Source organism: Sebastes fasciatus, chromosome 20 (genome assembly GCF_043250625.1).
Source record: "Sebastes fasciatus isolate fSebFas1 chromosome 20, fSebFas1.pri, whole genome shotgun sequence".
NCBI lineage: Eukaryota > Metazoa > Chordata > Actinopteri > Perciformes > Sebastidae > Sebastes > Sebastes fasciatus.
Genome location: NC_133814.1, coordinates 2,520,707 through 2,546,058, shown reverse-complemented (window position 1 = coordinate 2,546,058; position 25,352 = coordinate 2,520,707). Strand labels below are relative to the sequence as shown.

At 40.9% G+C, this 25,352-nt stretch overlaps 1 protein-coding gene across 2 annotated transcripts; it reads right to left on the bottom strand.

Annotated features, from left to right (window-relative positions):
- Positions 1-607: 607 nt before the first annotated feature.
- On the bottom strand, positions 608-24,888 carry LOC141758429 (signal transducer and activator of transcription 5B-like). 2 transcript variants are annotated; one of them, XM_074619848.1, is made up of 19 exons: positions 24,731-24,888; positions 21,491-21,625; positions 18,580-18,736; positions 17,699-17,788; positions 17,329-17,506; positions 16,642-16,772; positions 16,165-16,316; positions 15,765-15,920; positions 12,898-13,077; positions 12,619-12,706; positions 11,859-11,981; positions 10,899-10,991; positions 10,219-10,425; positions 9,977-10,071; positions 8,449-8,591; positions 8,007-8,162; positions 7,139-7,190; positions 6,196-6,303; positions 608-5,542 (listed from the first exon to the last, which is right to left on the bottom strand). In XM_074619848.1, exons 2-19 carry the CDS (start codon positions 21,616-21,618, stop codon positions 5,419-5,421), a joined length of 2,361 nt encoding a protein of 786 aa, XP_074475949.1. In that variant the 5' UTR covers positions 21,619-21,625; positions 24,731-24,888; the 3' UTR covers positions 608-5,418. The 2 variants fall into 2 exon arrangements, with proteins under 2 accessions (XP_074475949.1, XP_074475950.1); XM_074619849.1 differs by lacking the exon at positions 11,859-11,981.
- Between the last annotated feature and the right edge of the window lie 464 nt (positions 24,889-25,352).

Sequence of the window (25,352 nt, the reverse complement as noted above, 5' to 3'; positions counted from 1 at the left end):
AAAGAAAAAAAGTCATAGTATAGGATGTCGAAAAAGCTCATGAAAAAAAGTCATAGTATAGTATTATTATGGACAATCTATCATATCGAGTCATTATTGACTATGACTTTTTTTCCTGATATTCACAGATATATCACGACAGATATATCACAATGACAATAAAGGGCTTTAATCTTGAATCTTCCTAAAAAGAGTTTTAACTCTCAAAGAAAGCATGCTGAGACGTCTGTGAATATGCAAATCATGTTTGATTTCATTTCATTTAATGAGGTGAGTGAACTCAGCTTAACATTCATTCATCTCATCATTTCAAGTAAAAATAAGATGGACAATAAGGTGAAAGCAGGAAAATGAAGCTATTTTAAGTAAATTTAGCTTGAAATTATAATTATAAAATATTAGCACTCGCTATAAACATTATGATACATACCAAATAAACTACAAATAAATTAAAACATATTTATGTAATGACTTAATCTTAGTTCCACCACTGCAGATGACTTCTTCTCACGCAGGTGCAAAATATACCTGCAAAGTGGTGGTCAGCTGTTATGTAGCTTGGAAGAGGAGAACAAATACATATGAAATAAACCACAGTGGGCTATGATTCATTACAAAAACTTTTATTTCCAAGTCCCCAATCCCAACATAAAACTTCCAGCAAAATGTGGCACAACGTGGAAGTAAATACAAAGTTCCCAAAGCGGCCACAGGCTGCACAGAAGCCAGCAAACACGCGGCGGCAGTGAGCTAGAGAAGTGAATTACACCGAAGACAAACGTACATTAAGTTGATTCAAAGACGAGGAGGAGTACTGCATTAGCGTAAACATCCAAAAAAACTGCTGGTGTGAGCATCAAAGTGCTTGTTCGCGTTTGCTGAGTTAGTACACTATCAAAGTTTCAGCTTTTATTTAACAATCTAAGAGGCAAAAGCAGCATGAGAGTTAAGAAAGGTATCCCGCCTCAACTCGAGTTGTCGGGTATTATTTGGTTTTGACTCGTCTACATTTATTTTCACAGTGAGTTTTCTTGAGGTTTACTGCGTTAACTTTCATTCTGGGGTGAGTTGTTTTCTAAAAAAAGGAATTAGACATTCCTTGGTTGAGGCTGGTAATAGTGCAGCGTTAATGGCAATGGCTTTAAAATGTCCCTTAACAATCCACAAGGCACAGACAGATCTACAGAGCCCTCGTCTCTCCACACAAAGGCTCCACAGAGAAGAAACATTTACTGAAGATCATTACTGAGATCTATAGAAAAAGCTTTATACGCAGAGCAGGATTCAGGCAATGATCGAACACAACTCAACACACACTCAACAAACACTTCTGTCTGAAAGAAGTATTATAAAGTATGAGGTCTGAGCATTCTCCCAAAGAAATCCACTGACAGATAACCTAAAGTGAAGTACACATTGGTTGCGTCCGAATTCCACACTAACATGCTATTTAGTACGCTAAAACAGTATGTGAGATATTTCAGTATGTCCAAAACCTTAGTATGAAACCAATAGTATGCCAATTACATGCTATTTCCGGTGAAAATATTACAGTATGCAACGCTGGACACTACGGCGGCATGAACAACAGTGACGACAACGTTCATAGCGGACGTTGATGGACAACTCTGTAACATCAATAACGCTTCAATTTAACTGTAAGTACAGTATAACATTTCACTTTGTTAGGCGTAATATATATTTTAAATTAATTCAGAATTTGATTCTCATAAACGGTTGTTTTGATCACATGAGGTTGGCACGGGTTACCATGGTTACACGTCTCCAACCGGCAAGGAGGCTCTGAGTGACGACGTAAACTACTGCTCCGAAAAGATACAAACTAAGCATGTTGATCGATAGTACACATATTGGGTATGTAGTGCATAGTATGAGATTTCGGACGAAGCCAAAGGACTGAAGGTTCCATTTTGACAACATATATTCATACATGGAATATGTTTAAGATTCTCTATGAACACATCATAGTCACTCACTGTAACTGTCAACAGTCCGACTTCCACGAAGCAATATTAGATGTTGGAGTTGATTCTTGGAAAGACGTCAACATGAATGGCAGTTTGTCATTTCTGGTGAGGCCTGTTAGCACCTCAGTGTATCCACTGGGTTTGGGTTCCAATATCCTATTAGTCTATTGTTGAAAATGATTAACCGTTTTAGGTTTTTGATCAAGTTTAAGCTTACGAAGGTTAAATGTCAAGCTCACTAAAGCTGGTGGTACACTGTACGTTATTAAAAGTGTTGTTGTGTACTTCCTACTCCTACTGTACGAGTAGATCGTTTGCGACGTAAAGCCAAAGCTTACGATTTCAGTGCTCACATTGTGCGACCTGAGCGATCACACTGTAGGGTCTGATCGTCAGCCGCGACCTGAGCGATCACACTGTACGGTCCAATCATCAGCCGCGACCTGAGCGATCACACTGTACGATCCGATCGTCAGCCATGACCTGAGCAATAACACTGTGTGGTCCGATCGTCAGCTGTAACCTGAGCGATCACACTGTATGCGTAAAATACAAATAAACACGGCCTGTCGGATTTAACTGCGCGAGAACGTGCGGACGGAGTTAATCGGACCCTCCTTTACACGGCAAACGACGGCCGTCAAAGCTGAAATTCGGTCCGATTCTAAAATGAGTCGTGCGGCTCAAAATTGGGGCCAGGAACGGACTAAAGTGGTGCAGTGTACGTCCAGCTTTAGGGCAGAATGAAATGTGCCAGGCAGCTAATACAGTGCATTAGAGGAGTGATCAGGACGGTCACTCATTCGGTTACATCATGATTTATAACTTATGATGTACAGTTGGTTGGTAAACCCTAAGGATGCTTTTCATGTTCTCATGGATATTATTATGTAAGGTAAAAACAATGACAATACGTCACTTAAGATGATTATATTATACCAACATTTATATTTAAAACTCAATCTGACAAAACATAAATCTGACTTGTAGAAGTGTTAAAATCAATAAGCAGTTATTGACTCCATGAGACCAAATGATGGCGTATGACCATTTGAACATGGTGCTTTAAGGCAGAGTAGTACAAGAACGTCAGGAAAATGGCTGTAATATAAAATATTAAAAAAAAAAAAAAAAAGCACCAAACAATAGCGGTGACAGAATTCAAATTCCATTTCAGTATTTGAAACCAGACTATGTAACCTTTGTGAAGAATAAAACAACTCATTCTCTTACAGGAAGTAATAAACTCAACCTTGTTTAGTCAATGGTTTTTAGCTTAGGGTGGCTAATGTTTAGAAAAATACTGATGTGTACCTGACGTTATCGATTCAGGAGGTTAACAGTCGACTCTTCTCGTTGCACTATGTCTTACACAGAAAACATTTTGTTGGTTTTACCGCAAAAGTAAAACTCAAAGTTAATACACCAATGCTGCTGCTGCTGTGTCGCTTAGCATCTGACTAGCTTAGCTGTGGTTTAGAATGGGTTTTAAAACACAGCTGTGTGCTCAGTTAAACCCGACTGCTGTGTCAAAATGATGATGATTAAGAGAAACTCAGCATACCACCGCTGGACCTTTATTATTCTAAGGGGAATGGTGATTAAAGATTTTAGATTTGTGATTGTGCAGTTTGTCTCTCTAACTGCTGAGGAGAAGTTGTAGAGAAGTACCAATGAAACGGTACGCGGTATTTTATCAGTCTACTCGCAGTTTTGATTGTCACAAAATAATGTACCACGGTGTACTTAATAGAAATGTAAACAAAGTTTCTCTTTATATTCACTGTTACTCACCAAAACACAGTGTGTCCTCAAGATTAGGGATGCTCATTTTGAAAAAACTTTCTTAACCGATAACCGACCCTCGTTAACCGATTATTAACCGTTAACCGACAAGATTTGTGCCTCGCGTGCAGCGGTGCACAAGCTGCAGGAGCACAACAGATATTGGTTGACGGGAGTCTCCAGTTCACCGTCCGGGAGCGTTAACTTAGCAGCTACGATGCTGCGTGTAGTGTCGCGGACAAAGTCTCCACCGCACATCTAGTGTAGTTTAGCAGGTTGTCAGCTGTGTGTCTGCCCGGATTAACTTTAGCTTGTGGTCAACAAACAGTGTGTGTATTTGTGCTACGTTAGCAGCTCTAGCATTGCCGGAGGCTTCGTGTTCGCCGCCGCCGCACGTAGTCTGCATAACTTTAGTGAGTTTCCAACAGACTGTGTGTGTGTGTGTGTGTGTGTGTGTTGGTGGTGAGTGTGAGGTTGTTGGTGGTGTTCTAGCTGTGAACGTAGGTGTAGCAGTGTGTGTACAGTTTGTCGGTGAATAAATGCTATGAAACTACAACTCCTCCACTCCACTCAGGAGAGCCAGAGACCGGAAGACTTCCTGTATCCTGCAACTCCGGCTCCGCCTCTTAAGGTGGGCTGTTAAGGTGGACCAGCTTTTCTCCTTAAAGAGACGAGCCGCTCCTCTGAGCCGCTCAGCTTTTGAGTTAATTATTAACATTTCTTTTAACCGTTTTAACCGATAGCGTTATCAGTTAAAATGATTAATGTCGGTTAACGGTTAAACAGTTAATTATGGACATCCCTACAATATGTATGTAGCCCTGACAGCTAGCGTATTAAAATGGGTACTGTGGTCCAAATTCAAAACATTGGAGTCGTGGCCCGTCCGCTCCTCCGGTCTGACTGATAGCAGTTAGCGTGTGTTAGCATCACGGCGTTAGCCTCTGACCAGCAGCAGCAGTCTGAATCACTTCACCGGCTGTGTGTCTCAAATACTCACTGCCTTGATAACCCAGCAGCACACGGACCACAGAGAGATGTGCCGAGGCTTTTCAGGTCGGGTAGAATCTAACATTGGTGATTTTATGATGTATTACAGTAAATCTAATACATATTGGTTCTTTAAGTGAAACTTCAGTTAAACCAGGTGTGCAGCAGGATTAAGTTAAGCCCCAGGTTCTGAGATCTAGTGGTGGTTGGGTGGTTTCTATAGGATACAGCTGATGGGTTGAACTCCACAACAGGTTTAAGCCACAGCTAAACTAATGACAGAGCAACAGCTCCGATGGACCTCACTGGGAGACACATTTGTTGTCCCATTCCACTCACTCTCAGTCCTCCAATGAGGATGTCTCTGAAGCAGCTGACTTGAGAGAATCTTGGAAAATTAAGGAAAATTCGACATTGCCATCATCCTGTAAATGCTACATGTGTTCACAGAGGCTGAGAGCAAAAGTTACATAGTCTTGCTTTAAGTCTTGTAAAGAATTTTATGGATTTACAAATAAAAACGAGTGACAAATACTCCCTGTGATAGAGAAGAGATTACATGTTTTTTCAGCATTTAGGTTGCAGTTGTGGGCGTTTCTGTTAGATAAGATGGAGAAGACCTGAAGGTGTGCAGCGGGTTCAGCAGGTTTCATATTCAGGACTGCTGACTGCTCCACTGGTTGGCCATAGGCCTGCGGAGTAGCTCCTCCACATGGCGGGCCACGTCCATCGTGTCCTCCAGGTCGAAGTCTCCATCTGCATCCAACATGGTGTCACTCCTGACAGGACGACAGCGGAGACAGAGGCCTTTCATGAAGGAGGTTCATTGGAAAATTACAGGTTTTGTTTTTTTATTGGATGTGCTATAACTGACTTCACTAATATCAGCTAGGACATATCGTATGTAGTTGGTCAAAGTACATTCAAAATAACACTTGAAACTAAGATATGTAAGCTGCCCATGAAACATCATGACATATCATCAGCTTTTAATTTGATATGGTGAATGTACATTAGTTGCTTAGTTACACATCCAACATTATCATTATCACATTGGTTGCACTGGTGCAACCAACATTTACTTGTTTTTGACCATCAAAATCTAATCAGTTCGTACTTGATAACAAGACGACGTTTGTTCCCAATTTCAAGAAATTCGCTCAAAGTTTTCCCAAGATATTATGAGAAAACATGATATCTATATCTAAAAATATAGATTATAGCCACTTTAAGTAGCAGCAGCAATACAATACAAAACAAACTCCCTACAAGTAAACGCCCTGAGAATTTGACTTCAGCAAAAGCAAGTATTATCATCAAAATGTACTTTACAGTGAGTATCAAAAGTACTCTTTATGAAGGAAACATTTCCCCCTTTCAGTGTCGTGTTCACAGGGTCTTATTTTAATGAATATAAAAGGAGTGTGCTTACATAGAAGGGTAGACACCGAAGCTGTTGGGGTGGCTCACAGAGGGAGAAGCTGTTTGGTCCATGAACGTAGGAGTTCCTCCACTGGGTTCAGGGTTCGGGGTGGTGAATCTACCAGAGACATGTGCACACACTTTATTTCAGCAATGAATATGTCTATGATCACATGTCTAGCCCTACTGACTGACCACATCTTATAACAATGACATATTATCCTAAGAAAAAATACTCATTTCTGATTGGCAGGCAGGTGTTGGTCAAAAACCAACCCCGTAGTATCGAAACTTCTCCAGTCAACGCATCTTTTTTTGTGCCCAAATTTAGAAAAAAACAAAACTATTTGTATGGTTTTGCTTGCCGCCAATCACTGCAAGTGTTTTTTGATTTAATGCAAAGTGTGATTGGCCCACTACCGCAGCAGCTACAACCCATACAGCCTAGCAGCCGGCTGCTAGCGTGTTAACGGGTTAGAGCAGCCACACTGCCCGCGTGAGACGCACGTCTCACGTGCTTCACATGCGCGTCTCAGCTGCGTCTCTTCTAGAGAATAGAGGTCTCAACTATTTTTGAGGTGTGCCGCGCGCGTCTCACAGCAGCAACAGACAGTGAAAGTGATCTATTGACTGTATATTGACATCATACCAGCAAGATTACTACAGTTTCCATGTCTATCTGTAGAATATGTCACGGAGATGAAAAAAAAAGTAAAGACTTATTTTTAAATCAACACTTCCTGCTTTCATTTCAAAATAAAAGCCCTCAAACGTTTTTTCTGTGGACAGAATTCTTTCTTTTGTTAACATTTCTTAACATTTCTTAACCTTTCTCGGTCTAAAATAAATAGAAATGATATTTATAATGAAATGAAATGGCCATTAAAAGGCAAACTCGGAGGGTGATCCGCTGCGACAAAAAGAGAGAAAGAAAGAGAAGAAAAACAACTTACTCTGGCACGACTTGTTTGATCTGTGGTTTTACATATCCATCCACTGCTTTTGCTGCAAGAGAGACACACTGTCTTAGTTAATACACTGCTTATTCCACCAGCTTAGGTTTTTAAAGCCTGCTATGACACCACAGAGTTATATGTAAATAAGTTTATGTCAAGAAGGCATTCTTCGTTTCAGTTTATGTTATTTGTAGGGCTGTCAAAGTCAACGCAATAATAACGCTTTAACGCAAATTTGTTTTAACGCCACTAATTTCTTTAACACATTAACTCAACTTGTGATTTTTGGGTTGTAGTAGGCTCAGTTTTAAAGCTAGAGTGAAGATACTGGTGTCATGTGAATCCATTGGTAGCAACCATATCATACTAGCTTGTCGTGAAGGAGGTTAAATAATGCTCTAAAACTAATTTTGGCGAGGTAAAACTGTCATGGCCATTTTCAAAGGGCTTCCTTGACCTGGAAAATGGGTTCTATGGGTACCCACGAGTCTCCCCTTTACAGATATGCCCACTTTATGATAATCACATGCAGTTTGGAGGCCGGTCATAGTCCAGTCAGCACACTGACACACTGACAGCTGTTGTTGCCTGTTGGGCTGCAGTTTGCCATGTTATGATTTGAGCATATTGTTTTATGCTAAATGCAGTACCTGTGAGGGTTTCTGGACAATATCTGTCATTGTTTTGTGTTGTTAATTGATTTCCAATGATGTTGCCTGTTGGGCTGCAGTTTTGCCATGTTATGATTTGAGAATATTTTATTATGCTAAATATGGGCTTCTTTACAATATTTGTCGTATGTGTATTCGGCTCATAGCAGTGATGTGTTGATGTGAAAACAAACAAGCATTGTGCTGATACATACAGAGTGGAGGGGTGTAGTATTTGGCGAAGACCTCGTCTTTGGGCCGGTCGGGGTAGAGAAACAGCAGGTGGTTCAGGTCACTGATGCGGTCAGCCAGGGAACGAATAGAGAAGTCCTTGGTTGTATAAGGCAACAGATTCCAGACCAGCCTCTCACCTAGCCAAAAACAGAAACAACCATGAATCACTGTATTTACCGAGGCGTAACATAATACTGTTGCAGAGATTAAGATATAAAATCTTTGCCACGCATGTATGAATACATAAGCACACGAGTGGAATTATTATTGACAGGAAAAAAATAAAAAATAAAAATCAAACTTGAAGCGAACAAAATGAACGCTGTATTTCAGCAGAGCAACAATAGTTTGTAAGCCTTTTCATTCACTTATGTTATTTTAATGAATGAATTAATTAGAATGAATCACACTCCAGTTTGTTACCTTGTTTGTTGGGGTTCTCAGCCACCCAGGCGATGGTGATGCCTCCGATCTCGGAGTCGCTGAATCGCAGCAGGAAGGTGCCGTTGGGTTTGGACATCAGCATGTCCTGCGCCTGCTGCTTGTTCACAAAGCCCAGGATGGCCCTAGAAACACACACATACGTACACACTTGCAAACAAAAGCCGGTACACCTTCTACTGTTGTAGCAGGTGGAGACAGGTCAAGGTATGCTTCTTTATGTTAAGAACCCACTCTTCACAGCTGATAAAACCATGAGACTTCCTGTTCAATAAATGAATCAAATACAACTTCACTAATACGCCTCAGAACTGTTTGTTTTAATCAGACACATTAAAGAGCTGAGAATAGTTCCAACTATTACTTTATAGTAACATTTACTTCCTTTCAGCATTTATTGTTTATTTGATTTGAATTATTTGATCTAAAAGGGGACTGCACCAATTTCACCCATCAGAGTTGTGTTTACAGGTCTTTGGGAGTACTACTGCATATATGAAAAAGTCTTTAGTGTCTCCAGAGGGAGCTGTGTGAAGTGTGAGAAATGTCCTCAAGTGATGTCACTTGAGTCAGCGTTGGCTGTGGTCTAAAGATTAGGAAAAGGATCAAAATGGTGAAAAAGATAACAGAGCCACGGTCAGGTTTGATAGAATTGTTCAGAAAAGCATATCATTTAAATACTGGTAGTATATTTATTTCACACATGTATAAAGGGCTATTAAAAGGTCCAGTGTGTGGGATGTGGCGGTATCTAGAGGGGAGGTGAGGAGATTGCAACCAACTGAAGCCTCTCCAGTGGGACAAGCGTGTTGGAGAGCTACGGTGGCCGACGTCAAAATGTTCCTCTCTGGAGCCGGTTGTTGAAAGAGTAGCGTAGGTCATCTGGAGCAGAGCCAGTATGTAGAGTGTGTGTGTGTGTGTGTGTGTGTGTGTGTGTGTGTGTACATGGGAAGTAAGTGGTGACGCGTGAGAGAGAGAGAGCGGCGGGAGAGAGTAACGTTATCGACTCCAGTCCAAGCAGGAAAAGTTAACAGGATTGGTTTGACCGTTCTGGACTACTGTAGAAACATGGCGGTGCAACATGACGGACTACGTGAAGACGACCCGCTCCCTACGTAGATATAAACGACTCATTCTAAACCGTATCGTGATACGGATCGTATCGCCGGATTCTTGCTGACACACAGCCTTATTATTGCCACAACGGCAGACGGCAGCGAATCACCGCTTCCGTTCTTACCTTTCACAATAAAATCCGTAAACATATACGCTGCATCGCTGCTTACCAGGGGGGAACTTAAATTTACTCAGAGCATTTAGCAAAGAGGCAACTCAACAAAATAGCTTACAGTATGTATTTATTAGGGACGTGCCAAAATCACTGGATTGGATATCTGAAGGGAAAGAAAAACGTATAATCCGGTACGATCCATGAGCCTAAACTATCGGTCTATCTTGAGGTCTTAGCTGTCAACATAAAACAGTTTCTTGCAAAACAAAAAGTCATTACCCATCATTCCAGTGAGGCTTGAGATGTTTCTTCATGAGCTCCACTACCCCATCAAACCACTGCCAGAAGGTGAAGTTACGTCCAGGTAAGCTTTCCTGTACAAATGAAACATACTCCATCATCAGTAGGTTTACAGGCAGACAAGGAGCCAGGTTACTCTGGTTGATAACTTGGGCTTTTTCTGTGTTTATGTGTGTGTGACTGATGTGAGCTGTTGAGCTGTGGAAAGGAGCTGGCCTCACCCGGTTGAACTGAGCCCACGATATGGTCATGTTGCAGGAGTCCTCGGGGTTGTTGCTGCTGCTTGTAAAAGCTTTCTGTGCCAGGAAGACCATGTTATCCTCCGACAGGCCACGCCCGCTGTGCATCTCTGCCTTGTACTTCATATCGAGGGCGTCGCACAGCTGGGGCCACAGGACCTTGTCTGGTACGATGAACGGCACCCTGCCCTGAGGAGACGGGGAAAGGTGGGAAAACATGGAGGGGAAAAAAGCAGGGCAGTGGATGAGTTCAGATCTGGACTCTGTGAGTTCATCTGTTCAGTCGTCTCTCACCATATTCACCATTGTTGACGTCACGTTACTCTGACTACGACAATAAAAGCGGTAACTTCCTTTTACCTCTGCATAGACTCAAATGAAGTAAATATATTGATTCTAATATGCGATACATAGGTGAATCGATTCCCCTGCAGAGGAGACAGACAATTCTAGGTGGAAATCCGGCTTTTGATACACACACAATACTTGTTAGTAGATGCATTCATTGTTAGTTTGGGTCTGTATGTGGGATCTGTTGAAAATATAGAATATAACAAGACTTGACACTGTGTATGAGGTTATGGGGAACTATTACTTGGTACAATCTCCACCTGACAGGGTGAAGTATAAAAACAGAGACCATCCATGAGCAGCCAACTCACCGGCTCAGCAAAGGCGTTGTCCCAGAGGACCGTGGCTGTGGCGTTGTTGTCCTGGCTGCCGTGGACGATCACAACCACAGGCAGCGATAAGGTCTGCAGGTTACAGACACAACAAGAGTAACAGATTAAAGAAAGATTCATTCAAATTTATCAATTATTACTACATGTTTAACATGTAGGCATCAGGCATGGGGAAGTCTTAGACCAGGGGTCAGCAACCTTTACTATCAAAAGAGACATTTTAGGCAAAAAAAATAAAAAAAATAAATCTGTTTGGAGCCAAAACATTATACAGCTTACACACAGTTTATAGTCTAAGTATATAAGTCTAATGCAGTGAGGGCCAAAGTGCAAATGTATTATGGAGTATTAGGGCCACATTGAGGGAAATAAAATCTGAGATTTCCAGAATAAAGTCATAACTTTACGAGAAAAAAAGTCGAAATATTACGAGAATAAAGTCATACCCTCAAGAATTTTTTTTTTTTTTTAATATTACGAGAATAAAGTCATACCTTTACGAGAAAAAAAGAAAGTAACACGTAAAACTACTACTTTATAATATTCTGACTTGTCTCATAATATTACGACTTTTTTTCTCGTAAACCTATGACTTTATTCGCGTAATATGACTTTATTCTTGAAATCTCCAATTATTTTTTTTTCCTCAATGTGGCCCTAATACCCCGTCGTACCGTAGACCTACAACAATGATAAATAAAAATGAAAATGTAAACAAAAAACAGTTATTCATTTCCATTTTTAAAAATCCACAGGGAGCCACTAGAGAGGGGCTAAAGAGCCGCATGTTTAAACCTTACAAACGAAACCAAGACGGTGAAGAAATCAGTAGCAGATTGCCGAAAAGTAGAGCTAACCATTCGATAACCGAGCAAGACACCCAGTGCTGCTCAGCTTCTATTCACTAGTATGAAAAGGTCAAATTTCCTATCTGATTACTTTGACATGGAAGACCAGCTCGTTGCCCCCGACGCTGAACTGCGATTCAAACAGAACTGTGAACTTTTCCTCCGTCACCGACTCAGCACCGCGACGGTCCGAACGCTTGATCCGCTTCAGTGACTGTATGAAGACACGAGAGGAGATTAGAGACACATTCCTTCATTACAATAAACACAGCCAATGTAGTGCATTCTGAAACAACTGTGTTCTCAATCTCTGAGGAGTAGCTGTGAATCAGGCAGACGCCTGATTCACAGCTGAAGATGCTCCAATTTGCTTATTTGACAAGCTGAGTGGAATATCAGGCTTTAGATACACACACACACAATACTTGTTAGAGGGATCAGGTCATTGTTGGTAATAAAAACACACAAGAACACCAGCTTCTTCCTTCATTCTCTTATTTTGTGTTTTTGAGTATGTACTGCATTCATATTGGAAAAAAATTATAATCTGCATGCATGATGCATATACAGATGCATACATGCGTGATTCAAATATTAAAAATATCATAAAAATTAAATTAGATTAATTAGATTAGATTAGAAATAAGATTAAAAAAAAATATATACATCTAAGGAAAATAAAATGGGACCCAGAATTGAAAAACTTCTTGAGTCTGCTTTTTATAATCAATAAATACTGTTGTATTTGAAACAATTCTACATTTACTATATACAATGATGTTATGATGGTTGTGAGTTTTTTAAAAAATAACAGTAATGTATCACTGTTACACTTCACCAGCAGAACTTACCATGTTTCTGAAGTGTGCACTGAGGGTGCCAGTGGCCTGGTGATACTCCATTACACAGTTGTTGTTGAGGATTTCTCCGCTGCTTTCACTACCAAGGCAAAAGAAAAGCAGTTAGAAAGGATTAATACATTCTTAGTGACTGTAGCTGGAAACATGTTAATCTCACCATGAAACCATTTCTATTTGTTTGGTAACTGACAATTCATTGTCTTTTAATATCTAACAAGTACCTGCTGAAATCAGCCGTTATTTTACTGCGTGCCGGCATGTGTCCCTCACCTGTGTGTGCTCTCGTTCTTCAGCAGAGCTTTGGCCTGCTGCTCGCTAACAATGACGGCCTTGACCTGAGGTGGATTCATGTGGACGTTGAGCTTCCCGCCCACCAGAAGGCGCACTGTGGCTGCAAACTTGGTCTGGGTCTTTAACACTTGGGGCGGCTGCTTTTCAATGATGAAGGTGCTGAAGAGAAGCGGGGGACAAAGACATGATGGGTTGGTCAAAATGATCTGAGTCATCAAAAGGAAGTGATGTTGATGCAGTGACGTTTAGAATCAGTGTTTCCCCTAGGTCAGGGGTCAGCAACCTGCAGCTCCAGAACCATATGCGGCTCTTTAGCTCCTCTCCAGTGGCTCCCTATGGATCTTTAAAAATGGAAATGAATAACTGTTTTTTGTTTACATTTTCATTTTTATTTATCATTGTTGTAGGTCTATGGTACGACGGAGTATAAAGGCCACATTGAGGAAAAAAAATAAATCTGAGATTTCGAGAATAAAGTCATAATATTATGAAGTAGTAATTTTACGTGTTATTTTCTTTTTTCTCGTAAAGTTATGACTTTATTCTCATAAAGTTATGACTATTGTGGAAATCTCAGATTTTTTTTCCCTCAATGTGGCCTTAATACTCTGTAGTATATTTGCACTTTGTCCCTCCCTGCATTAGACTTATATACTATTTAATTAGACTATAAACTGTGTTACCTTCATCACAATGCTCAAATGTTTTGCGGCTCCAGACAGATTTTTTTTTGTTGCCTAAAATGGCTCTTTTGATAGTAAAGGTTGCCGACCCCTGCCCTAGGTTGACTGCTTTGGGATGGGGCCACCGCTGAGGGGTGTTAGCAGCTATACTTATTGAAGTATAGCCGCTAACAAAGCTCCGCTAATTCGGTGATGAACTAATTTAATTTCCTATAAATTCTTCACAATAAAAGTCCCCTGTTCTTTTGTTATTTAAAAGCTTTTATCATGCTTAATACGAATCTTAAACAGCTGAAAGCGAATGTGAAACCGTAAAATAAAGCAGATATCTGAAAGTACAAACGGGGACGCAGGAGAGAAACTAAACTTCAAACCACAGCCAGAGCTGAACAGACAGAGACTTTTAAAAACATCTTTCTCTCTGGTCTCCTGCACAAACACGAGTTAAGTCTCGCTCGCAACTAGGGATGTTACGAGAACCGACACTTCCGTACCAAGTCGATGCCAAAATGTTTAAAAAGTGAAGGTACCATACGATGCCTGTAACGGTCATTGGTAGGGATGTGACAGTGAGGAAAATGTTCCCACCGGTTAATAAACTTTTGACAACACCAGTCAGATGACGGTCAACATGTGCAGAGCGCTTTTTGTAATGTTCAAATGTTTTTAATAAAAGAGTATGTGTTGAATTACATGGGATTTATTGTTGATTTCTTTTGTTTTTACCATGGTATCAAATTTGGTATCGAGAATCGTGGAAATTCACTGGTATTGGTATTGACTGCTAGATTTCTTGTACCGTGACATCCCTACTCGCAACACACACTTGTTGCAGACTGCGAGACGTCACCACAACCCGCTTAAGCCAGGTTTATGCTCACCGTAGTGGTCCCAGCGCACAGTGGCGGCCTGCATTTTGGTTCACTTGGAAACGGTCCGAGACCACCTCTTGTAAGCGGTCTCGCACCGTTTGTTTTGGGCTGCACCAGAGTTTGATTACTGCATTCACAACCGCCCAAATGAACCGCACCACGGTTCAATTAAAACGGACTAAATGTTGACAAAGCAAATGTAGACTAGATGGGAAACACCCGTTACCTCTACAGCGTCCTTGCAAGAGTAAAAAGACTGCCCCATTGCTCAATGGGAAGGACAGAATCTGCATTTCTCTTCTTTAATCTGAGGCTCAACATTTGGTCAGTTTCCTTTCCGGCACCCTTTGCAAAAACATTCTCATGGAGGTTGAGCAATGTGGTACCACCGGTATAACAGCCGATAGAACAACGGCAACAACAAAACAGCACAGTGACACTGTTACACCTCTGGTATGCAGAGACGAGGGATTGCAGATGGAAAGCAGCTAGAAGCTAAATTTATATATGGAATAACAACAAAACGTCTCCTTGCTTGAGATAACGGTTATGGAACATGGTCCCTATCAAATACATTTAATAACAAGAAAAATGAAGGCAGGCCTTTTGTGGTGTGCTGCCAGCTGATGGTGAAAGGTTGAGGTTGAATAGGACTTATTTGTGGACCAGGGAATAAAGTGAGCATGTTTTGGGCGAGCAAGACAGAGACAGAATGAACATAAAAGAGAGAAGTGAAACTGAAACTTTATTCAGTAATTTTGAAATGTAATTGTGTGGTTGAGCAGCAGTGTAAATATGGAACTACAATGCAGACTGAGTGTCTGATAAGGTGACAACAAGAGATTAGGGAGGTTGAACACAAACTCTTCAGCTCTAACCGTGTGGGGTAAAAAAAAGGTCAAATAAATGGACCAGTGAAACAACATCTGACCATGTTGGGTGCTTGAGAAGTAAGTGATGGATCACACGATCTAATAGGAGTAATAGGAGTGGCACACTTTGATATCCTTCGCTGCAAAACCACTCCGGTGTGCACCGGAGGTCACAATCTGACAAAAGCCAGCCAAACTACATCATCTACAAAAAGTAAAGATGCTATCCAGAGGGTCACCATATCAGACACTCACCTCAGTTTGGCTATGACCAGTGTCCATAAATATCAGAATCGGTGAACAGGCACAAGCCAGGAGGAGCCCTCCACCTACTGAGAACACAGTTATCACTCCAGGTATACGAGGGATGGCCCACGACCTCCGCGCAACACCGAAGACGGGGGACGTCTAGTTCTCACCTGGTAACCAGGGCGGAGATGATATCGGTGATGTCGGCGTTGAGTTTGCTCAGCAGCTCTTCCATGGGGCCCGGCAGAGGAAGCTGCTGGGTTAGATGTTCACAGCGTCTGATCTGCTGCCGGTTCTGCCAGATCAGGTCGGCCAGCTTCTCACACCTGGTGGAAAGGAAGGAGGAGGTGGAGAAGTAAAAGGGGAAGAGGAGAGAATGAGGCTGGGTTCCTCTATGTGAGTGCATGTACATCCTGTTTAGATTTATGTGATATATAAAGTTTTATCAACTTCAAATTCAAACTTCCCTCTACATCACAAAAGAACTCGTGCATGTGCTTGAGGTAGGTAAAACCATTTCATTAAACCTATAATAATGATTCAAATAATTGGAACAATCCAGTTATATACCAAGACTGGAGGACATCCAGTCCCCCCTCATGAGGACCCCCGTTGCCAGCCAGCTGCTGCCTCCTCTTCCACTGGATGAGCTCCTCATCCAGGATCAGAGTCTGCTGCTTCCTCAGCAGGGCCAGGGTCTTCTGGTGTTGTTCTGACAGGTCCTGCAAACACACCACCAGCCGCATGCTGAGAAACATTTGCATGTGTGACTCTTAAGGGCAAATTCACAAAAACAATGGATTGCTATGGAGTCAGATCAGTCTCAGTATTAATGAACGCACACTGAAGGATTCACAGATGTATATTGTGGTTTATATATAAATTAATCTCTCCACAAAAATCTTAATAATACATTAAGATTGTTCAAAGACTTCAAGACGCCAACCTGTGGTTTTGCAAAGTGTGTGTGTGTGTGTGTGTGTGTGTGTGTGTGTGAGAGTGTGTGAGTGTGTGAGAGAGAGAGAAATGTGTGTCGTGTCTTCATACAAGCCTGTATTTCTGTAGTGTGGTGGCCTCTCTGGTGAGCCAGGCCTCCACAGTGGCCCTCTTGCTCTGTAGGGTGGTCTCCCGCTGGGTGCGCTCAGCTTGAGGCACTGAAGACAGGCTGCTCAACTGGGCTAACAAAGCAGGAAGCAGGAGACAGGCAGGACATTACAAACACCAGCTACCACAAAAACACTGTCCACCTCTGGGTAAAGAAGTTACCAAAGTTACCTTCTTTACCCAGCCGCTGGCTGCAGGTCATTTTTTTCTACAAAAGATAGGGAGTCACACCGGTTGGTGATGTTTAAAATCCATCCTGCTTGCGTGCAGGGCAGAGAAACAAAACACGGTTACAGTAGAATCTTGCAAATGCCGTCAGGAGCTCTAATAGGAGGCAGAGGAAACTTTTCTTTTTTTTTTTCATATTACCTGTCTCATGCACTAAAATATAGTGACGGTTTTATAAAATAACTTAGCACATTTGCTCAAAGTTACCGACTGCTGTGTATCTTGAGTATTATGATGGGCAGAAACTCATTTTTGGATCGGGACTGCTTGTTTAAATCACCAGGAGCAGTGGAAAAAAAATCCTAAACAGAAAGATTATGAGTGCAACTGTGTGTGTGTATTTGTCAGCAAAATCAGATCTGTACGTGACTTTCTACATCTTAGCACGTCCCTCGTCCTCACCCTGGATGCGCAGGTTCTCCTGGTACTGGATGATGAAGTACTCCTGGCTGTGCTGCAGCTTTCTCAGTTCATTCTCAGTCTCCTGTGTGGCCAGGCGGAGCTCCTCAAAGGCCTGGTTGATCTGCTGGTGGCGCTGTGACAGGCTGTCCATGGCCTGCCCTCCACTCCCGCAGCTGGCCTACACACACACACAGAGCATTTAAAAAGGTCCATATTTTAATTTCAGTTTTTATCCCTTCAGTTTGATTCTACTAATATCATGACTCTTTATGTAATTTAATGTTTGTGGTAATGACCAACAGCATTTTTCAATCCTCTTCCAGACATGCAACATCTCAACTCAGCCACAACCTGGGGAATGTACACTTACATTTGTTGCTTCTTGAACCAGTCTCTGCTCCGAGTGCAGGATGTGTTTAATGCAGCGCACCAGCTCCAAAGGACAGCGGTCATAAGTGCTCTGCAGATACATCACACCAATGATTAATAAGATTGATTAGTCCATTACTATACCAATTTGGTATAGTAGTATAGTCAGAGCTCTTTCTGTCCAGCTGACTTTCATGGCTCTACTCTTTTTTTAAAGCGAGACAGAGTGAAAATAACTTTCATAGTGGTAACTCCTTAGTACCCATAAATGACCTAAAGCAGAGGTTCCCAAAGCCCGAGCCGTGGACCAGTATAGAAGAGCCAATATTTGACAGTAAAAGCTGGATAATAATCATTTAACTTTATATTACTATTTATTTATATTACTATTACAGGCTATTAAATACCTTGAAATTGTCCCAGTCTGTCATCAGACTAAGTCACCAGTACGTGAGGGAACCAGTCAGCCATCATCAGCACCTTTCATCATTTAGCAGTACATGGCATGCCTCTATGTGAGGACACTAACCTTTCACCTCACACTAATTCATCTCACACACATGAATGCCACTCAATTATTTACCGGTATAGCTCTTTGTGCCTTTTTAAATTGTTTGCAAGAATAATAATAATATTACACTGACTCATTTCAGGATGTTTGTGATGCTCCGAAAATACATGAGTGAAGGTAACAGAGGAATCCCACAGGATAAAAGCACAAGAAAGGTTTGTTTGAGCTGACAGAGTATGACTACAGCTGTGAAATAAGACCTGCTTCACGCTTAATGCAACAAAGTTTCAGAATGTTCTAGTGACTGCCTGGTAAAAACAAGGTTTCAGGGCAGGCTTGTTTTCCCTCATCTTACAGTAGCTGACTGGTACCTTGAGTTGGCTGGCGTAGTGGCCCAGCTTGATCTTGAGCAGAAAGCCGTCCTCTCCTCCCTGTAGCTGGGCTTTCCTCTGCAGCTCGGCCACCAGGTTGTCCAGCAGACGCTTGGCTTTGGCTTCTTCCGATGGGTTGTCCAACTCCACTGAATCCCTGTGAGATCACATTTTTACATTTTTAACCAATCCAAAGCCAATACCAAGCTCAATGTTGCTTCACTAAGACCAGCTGTTGATGGCCACTTTGGCTCACAGGACTAAATCATTTACATAAATCTCTCATCAACTTTGACTATCAAACATGAAATGAAACAATGTTATGATAATAAACTTTACTTATGTATGTAGCACTCATAATCATGTAAAGTAAGATAAGTTAAGCAAGTACCGAAGTGGGGTATAAGGGGTTAACAGCTCCAAGAAATATCAATGACATTTTTTAAATCATTTCTAGAAGCCAGTCTAGGGAGGTGAAATGTGATGGAGCCTCAATTATAAAACTGTACCTTGGATCCATTCTGAAAGTTTATGTGCGCACAAAAGACAAAAAGGCATACGCAAAAAAACATAATCAGATTTATAAAACATGCACACCTACACACAAATTTCCATTATAAATCACAATCAACTTCGAAATGTGCGCACTACACTCCCACAATTAACCACAAAAAAACACATTAATATTGATATCCATTTACATTTTCTTGTGGAAAAGGATAGTGTTGTAACAAATGAAAAAGTATGAGAGGCTGAATGGCTACAGCAGCTGTTGGTTCAACAAACTTGACAATTCCCAAAATGAAACAGTGGTCAGACATGTACGGTGGATGTCTTAAACGCTTTGCTGCACAGCGAGTTTGGACTGGTGGAGGCACGAGCACACTGAAGCTCACCGCCTGGTATTTGTTAAGCATCTATATAGACGCGTCAGGGCTCAAAATACCACGTGCATATGCACGGTAGCGTACATAAAATTTTAGTTGTGCACGTAATTCTTAGCTCTACATGCACCAGTGGACGTAACTTAGGCCACATTCAAATCATTATTATTTTTTTTCTAATTTTGTTCGGTTTAATGCATTAGTTTCTCTTGTGAGTCCCAGTCATGTAAGTACTGCTGATGTGCTATCAGGGTCTGAAATTAGCACCCGCCAAATGCGGGTAAATTGTTGGCAGTGGTGGGTGAAATCATCAGGACATCTGTCACTTTGGCAGGCGGTTAAAATGCTAGAGATGGAATAGAGAACCGGTTCCTAGTTGTCTGATTCCTCGGCATGTCATGCCTTCGTGACTATCGATTCCTCTTATTGATGCTCCGATTATGTGATGCAGTTACGCTGCACAATGACGCATACGCACGCTGTATCATGTTTCAGTTTGTTTTGGACTGGAGACACGTGGATAGGATAAAATAGCATTTGAAATTATGCCGCTGCTAAACCTGAGGGGGTGCACCCTATTTTTCCCTGGTAATGCGACACTGTGAACAACAAACCTGTGTTGAAATCAGCAGCAGGAGAGTTAGTAACGTTAGCTGTTAGCAGCCGTTAGCAGCACAGTCCTGACTGGATAAATACCGGAGCTACTAAAGTTAACGGAGGTGCCATTCAGTTATTATTATGAGACGTTCACTGTCGGCTCAGGAAAAAGGACTATTGGGTGAAGGCAAATTACAACGTTATCATGATGTGTTCAAATGTAATCTCGTAAAATTGAGTTTTTGGCGAGAAACTTGAACTAATCCAAACTAATCCAGTTGTTTGAAGGAGATGTTTTCACATCAATAGAAAAAAAAATCTTTTTTTTTTAATCAAAGCAAATATATATATATATATAATCAATCATTTGAATTGTGTAACCACTATAGATGACAGTAACAAAGTACAGTACAGTACAGTACTGTGTACAGTACCCTCCCTCCCCAGAAAAACAGGGCTCTCCCGGACGCTACGGTGTAATTTGAACACTGTAATTTATCGTGTATATTGTGTTTTTTATGTAAAATATATCAAACATTGAATGACAAAAGTGGCAGATCAAATTTCTGAGTGGCAGACAAAAAAAAGACTTGCGCGCCACAGTGGCAGGAGGTGAAAAAAGTTAATTTCAGACCCTGTGTGCTATTATGCCCGCAGTTTAATGTACTGTATCTTGAGCACTGATTTAGAACAGTGATTAAACCAGCACCCAGCACCTGCATTCAAATGTTTACTTAAAGTGAAGATTGAAAGAGAGGCATTATCAACACCATGTACTTAAATGTACTTGTCTTGTAATGTCTGTTCAAGGTGGAGTTTTCAATTCCAATACGATGTTGGATAGTTTAATGAATAATAATGCATCATATTTGAATGGTTATATTTTGAGAGTCAAATCTAAATCTGCAACGTTAACAGTAACATTACTCTGTCAGATAAATGTACTACTTCATGTTTTCCTCTGAAGTAGAAGTACACAGTAAGTAGTATACAGTTGAGTTGCATATTTTTTAAGTGCTTTTGGGGCCTTTGTAAGTTATTATGGGGTACAGTGAGTTAGAGTAGTAACATGATTCAACATTTTTCATATCTATCTAAACATCATAATAAATCTATAGCTGTTTGGGGCCCTTTTAGTTGGGGCCCCAGACAGGTGAAGACGGTAAAGTCTGCCCCTATGAACCAGAGTGTATTTCACCGGTGTATTTCACCGGTGTTTCCGACCGCGAGTAGCTGCAACTTGAGTGTGTGATGCAACTATGTCATGGCAGGGTATTTCTCAGGAACCCAAGGAAGCGCAGTGTCGAGCGTGAACTTGTTTGTATGAGCAATTCTTGAGAAAGCTGGAAGCAGCAACATCACAGGTCAAGCATTCAGCCCGTCCACTGCACTAGTCAGAATAAAAATAAAGACCAAAGTCTATTGCGTACCAGAGCTGGCATTCAATCCACTGGGCCAGGTAGTGTCGCACCTCGATGGGGAAGTGCTGGCCGTACAACGCCTGCATCTGGTGCAATGCCTCACCCTGCAGCTGTTGGGCCTGGATCCACATTGCCATGGTGCTCCTGTTGGAAGCAGGAGAAGAAGCCAGGGAAAGGATGAGGGAGACGGGAAGGAACAGCAAGCAAGAGTAGTAATAAGGAAGATGACCAGAGGGAGATTTAGCACAGAAGTGTAAAGGAGAGTAAAGAGAAGAGGATGGGGAAGGGGAAGGAGATGGAGCGTAGGAAAGAGTTATCACAATGTTTTAAAGATATCATATGTTATCATATGAAACTAGAAAACCTAAGGAATCCATTGGTACCAACCATGTCATACTAGTTTGTCAGGAAAGAGGCTAAATAACGCTCCAACGTTGGGCCAAATTTTAGACAGGAAAAACTGTCATGGCCATTTTCAAAGGGGTTCCATTGACCTCTGACCTCAAGATATGTGAATGAAAATGGGTTCTATGGGTACCCACGAGTCTCCCCTTTACAGACATGCCCACTTTATGATAGTCACATGCAGTTTTTTGCATGCAGTATAAATGTGTTATTTTCTCCTATTCTAAAATGGTGTGTTTGAATATTTCTGCATACTGGGCTCCCTGAACAGTCTTGAATTCCATAAATTGGGTATCACTGTAAAGCTGAGATTCTTGTGGATCCAGTGAGCCCAACTGTATTCATGTATGACGATGTTGTGATGTTAGTGAGACCATTTTTTAAAAACTTAACCTCACTGTTTAAAATGACCTGTGGTGACCTCTAGGATAATCACAGCCTCATGAAACTTTACAGCCACAAACTAGAGACCTAGAGCATTCAGAGGATGGATGGACCAAACTAGAGACCTAGAGCATTCAGAGGATGGATGGACCAAACTAGAGACCTAGAGCATTCAGAGGATGGATGGACCAAACTAGAGACCTAGAGCATTCAGAGGATGGATGGACCAAACTAGAGACCATAGAGCATTCAGAGGATGGATGGACCAAACTAGAGACCTAGAGCATTCAGAGGATGGATGGCTTTCCTAGCTAGACTGACAATAAGGGGGTTTCTGAGCAGTTTACACAACATAAGTGCTCGCCATGCAATCGCAGAAAAATTAAATTCTTGCAGAAATCTCCAAATTTCAAAAGATTTTGATCTCAAATCACAGCATCAAATCTGAGTAACAAATGGTATCAACCAAAAAATTGCTGCAACAACTCTTGAGACCTAAATGAGCATGGGGATGGCAATCATATACTTCAATCATAATGTTCTAAACCCTTATACACTTTTAAAATTGTTTTTAAATAATGAATTAATTACTTCAGGTTTATTTCTGATTTATGACTAAAAAAAAAAACTTGACATACAGTGCTGAGCTGCATCTCAAATTAATCTTCAGGTTCCAGCTTTCAGATGATGTACACCACTTCTATGTTACCTCTACTGTTGACCTGCTATCTCCCCCCAAAAGACCCCCTGGACCCCCCTAAAGAAGACTAAAGCAGTTCTATTGTGGGTCTCAGAAGGTTAAAAACTGCACCTGAATCACCATGGCAAAGACAGTGTACACTTCCTACAATTCAGCTTCAGATCATTTGTTAGAAACCTCCTCTTCCATTTGATACAATAACAAAACCAAACTTACCCAGACATTATCGCTCCATGAACACATGAGTGCAGCAATTAAATGTGCAAAAGGAGCACCACCTTGGTCCACCTTAGCACTAGCAATGTTTTGGCAACTGTCAGACCTAAAAGTAGAAGTATTTTCTATAGACTGTATAAGACTAATTAAAGAATTGCTTGGTGATGTGTGAAATGATCTGCTACATTTGGCCAACAAATGATTAAAAAACTTATTTTTTGAAAAAGCCCCTCATTTACCCGAGAACAGTCCTATTAAAAGGAGAACAGTAACGCTAGAAGTGCATTTAAAAGTTTAACTATTTAACTAAGAATAGCTAGATTGACATTAAGGGGGTTTCTGAGCAGTTTACACAAAAGAAGTGCTCGTCATCCAATCGCCGAAAAATACAATTCTTGCAGAAATCTCCAAATTTCAAAAGTTTTTGATCCCAAATCACAGCATGGTCTTTTCTATGGTGTTCCTCCGGTCTTGGTGTCTTAATGTGGTATTTTGGAGGGAATATTGGTAATTTTTATCAATTCTTGATGGATAAAAAATTGTTAAATTTAGCATCAAATCTGTGTAACGAATGGTATCAACCAAAAAATTGCTGCAACAACTTGTGAGACCTAAATGAGCATGGGGATGACCATCATATACTTATATCATAATGTTTTAAACCCTTATACACTTTTCAAATTTATTTTAAATAATGAATTAATTAATTCATGTTTATTTCTTATTTATGACTAGAAAAACTTGACATACAGTGCTAATCTTCAGGTTCCCAGCTTTCAGATGATGTACACCACTTCTATGTGACATCTACTGCTGACCTGCTATCTCCCCTAAACACCACCTGGACCCCCCTAAAGAAGACTAAAACAAAAACAAACTCACCCAGACTCAGACATGATCTGTCCATGAACTCAAGTGCAGTAATTAAATGTGCAAAAGGAGCACCATCTTGGTCCACCTTAACACTAGCAATGTTTTGGCAACTGTCAGACCTAAAAGTAGAAGTATTTTCTATAGACTGTATAAGTGATGTGTGAAATGATTTGCTACATTTGGCCAACAAATGATTAAAAAACTTGTTTTTTTACAAAGCACATCATTTACCCGAGAAAAGTTCTATTAAAAGGTGAAGAGTAACACAGTAGTGCATTTAAAAGTTGAACTAGCTTTTCATCAGGCTCCACTAGAGGAGCAGGGAAGCTCTCTCTCAACAAGTTGAAGAGCTAGCTTAGCTTGCTAACATGACTCTACTCTGAGGTTGGCTCGTTGGCAGCCATTATCACAAGCAGCAAACTTGTTAACAGCGATGTGTGAGCATTACTGAACACATGTTCACCTGCTGAGTGGGAAGCTGGTGAGTTTACGTTCCGTGTGTTACTTTGGTGGACAGCGTTAGCATGCTAGCATGGTAAGCTAAGCTACTAGCTAGCATCCAGTAGTGTAGACAGCTCAGTGATGAAGTCTCGTTAACGTTACAGTCCTCCACCTAAACACCACCTTCGTGCGTCACCACAAGTTAGCAGCTAGTCCCGTCTTTAACTCACCTGTTGAGAGACTGCAGCTCAGCTCACAGCGACACCATGGACTCTACTGTTAAAGCTCACACAGGTGGGCTGACGTTCATGTCACATCGCCAACTACCGTCTCTGGCAGAGCAGCTGTTGTTGACCAGCGTCAAGTCAACAAGGAAGACCAGGGACAGCTTCCGCTTTAACATTTCAGAATAAAAGAAATGATTACCGTATATTTGTGTAGTTGTTTACTCTGTATATAATATGAAACATTAATAAAATGTGCATATTAGCTGGTGTTTTCGAACAAAAAATTGTAACATTAATTATTTTTACGTTTTTAATTTAGGTAACGTACAGAAACTCTTCAGTTTCCGGTCGTGTTCATGCTAATTTTAGCTAGCTTAGCTTGTTGTTACAGTCCTGTCAGCTGTCCTATTTCCGCTAACAGCCCAACCTCTGTGGTGGTGGGAGGATCACACTGAAAGAAGGCAACAGGTTAAATGAAGAGTTGTGAAATATATATATATATAAATAAATAATATATAAAAATATAAATACATAATATATATATGTATATATAAATATAAATAAATAATATATATGTATATATAAATAAACAATATATGTATATATAAATATAAATAAATTATAT

What these genes read in the sequence shown, in the direction of transcription:
- LOC141758429 (XM_074619848.1), bottom strand. Translation starts at nt 21,618, where the DNA reads ATGGCAATGTGGATCCAGGCCCAACAGCTGCAGGGTGAGGCATTGCAC. An exon ending in TGGTTCAAGAAGCAACAAAT is followed by an intron (nt 17,507 to 17,698) that starts GTAAGTGTACAT and finishes GTGTGTGTGTAG; the next exon opens with GCCAGCTGCGGGAGTGGAGG. An exon ending in CTGGATGTCCTCCAGTCTTG is followed by an intron (nt 15,921 to 16,164) that starts GTATATAACTGG and finishes CCTTTCCACCAG; the next exon opens with GTGTGAGAAGCTGGCCGACC.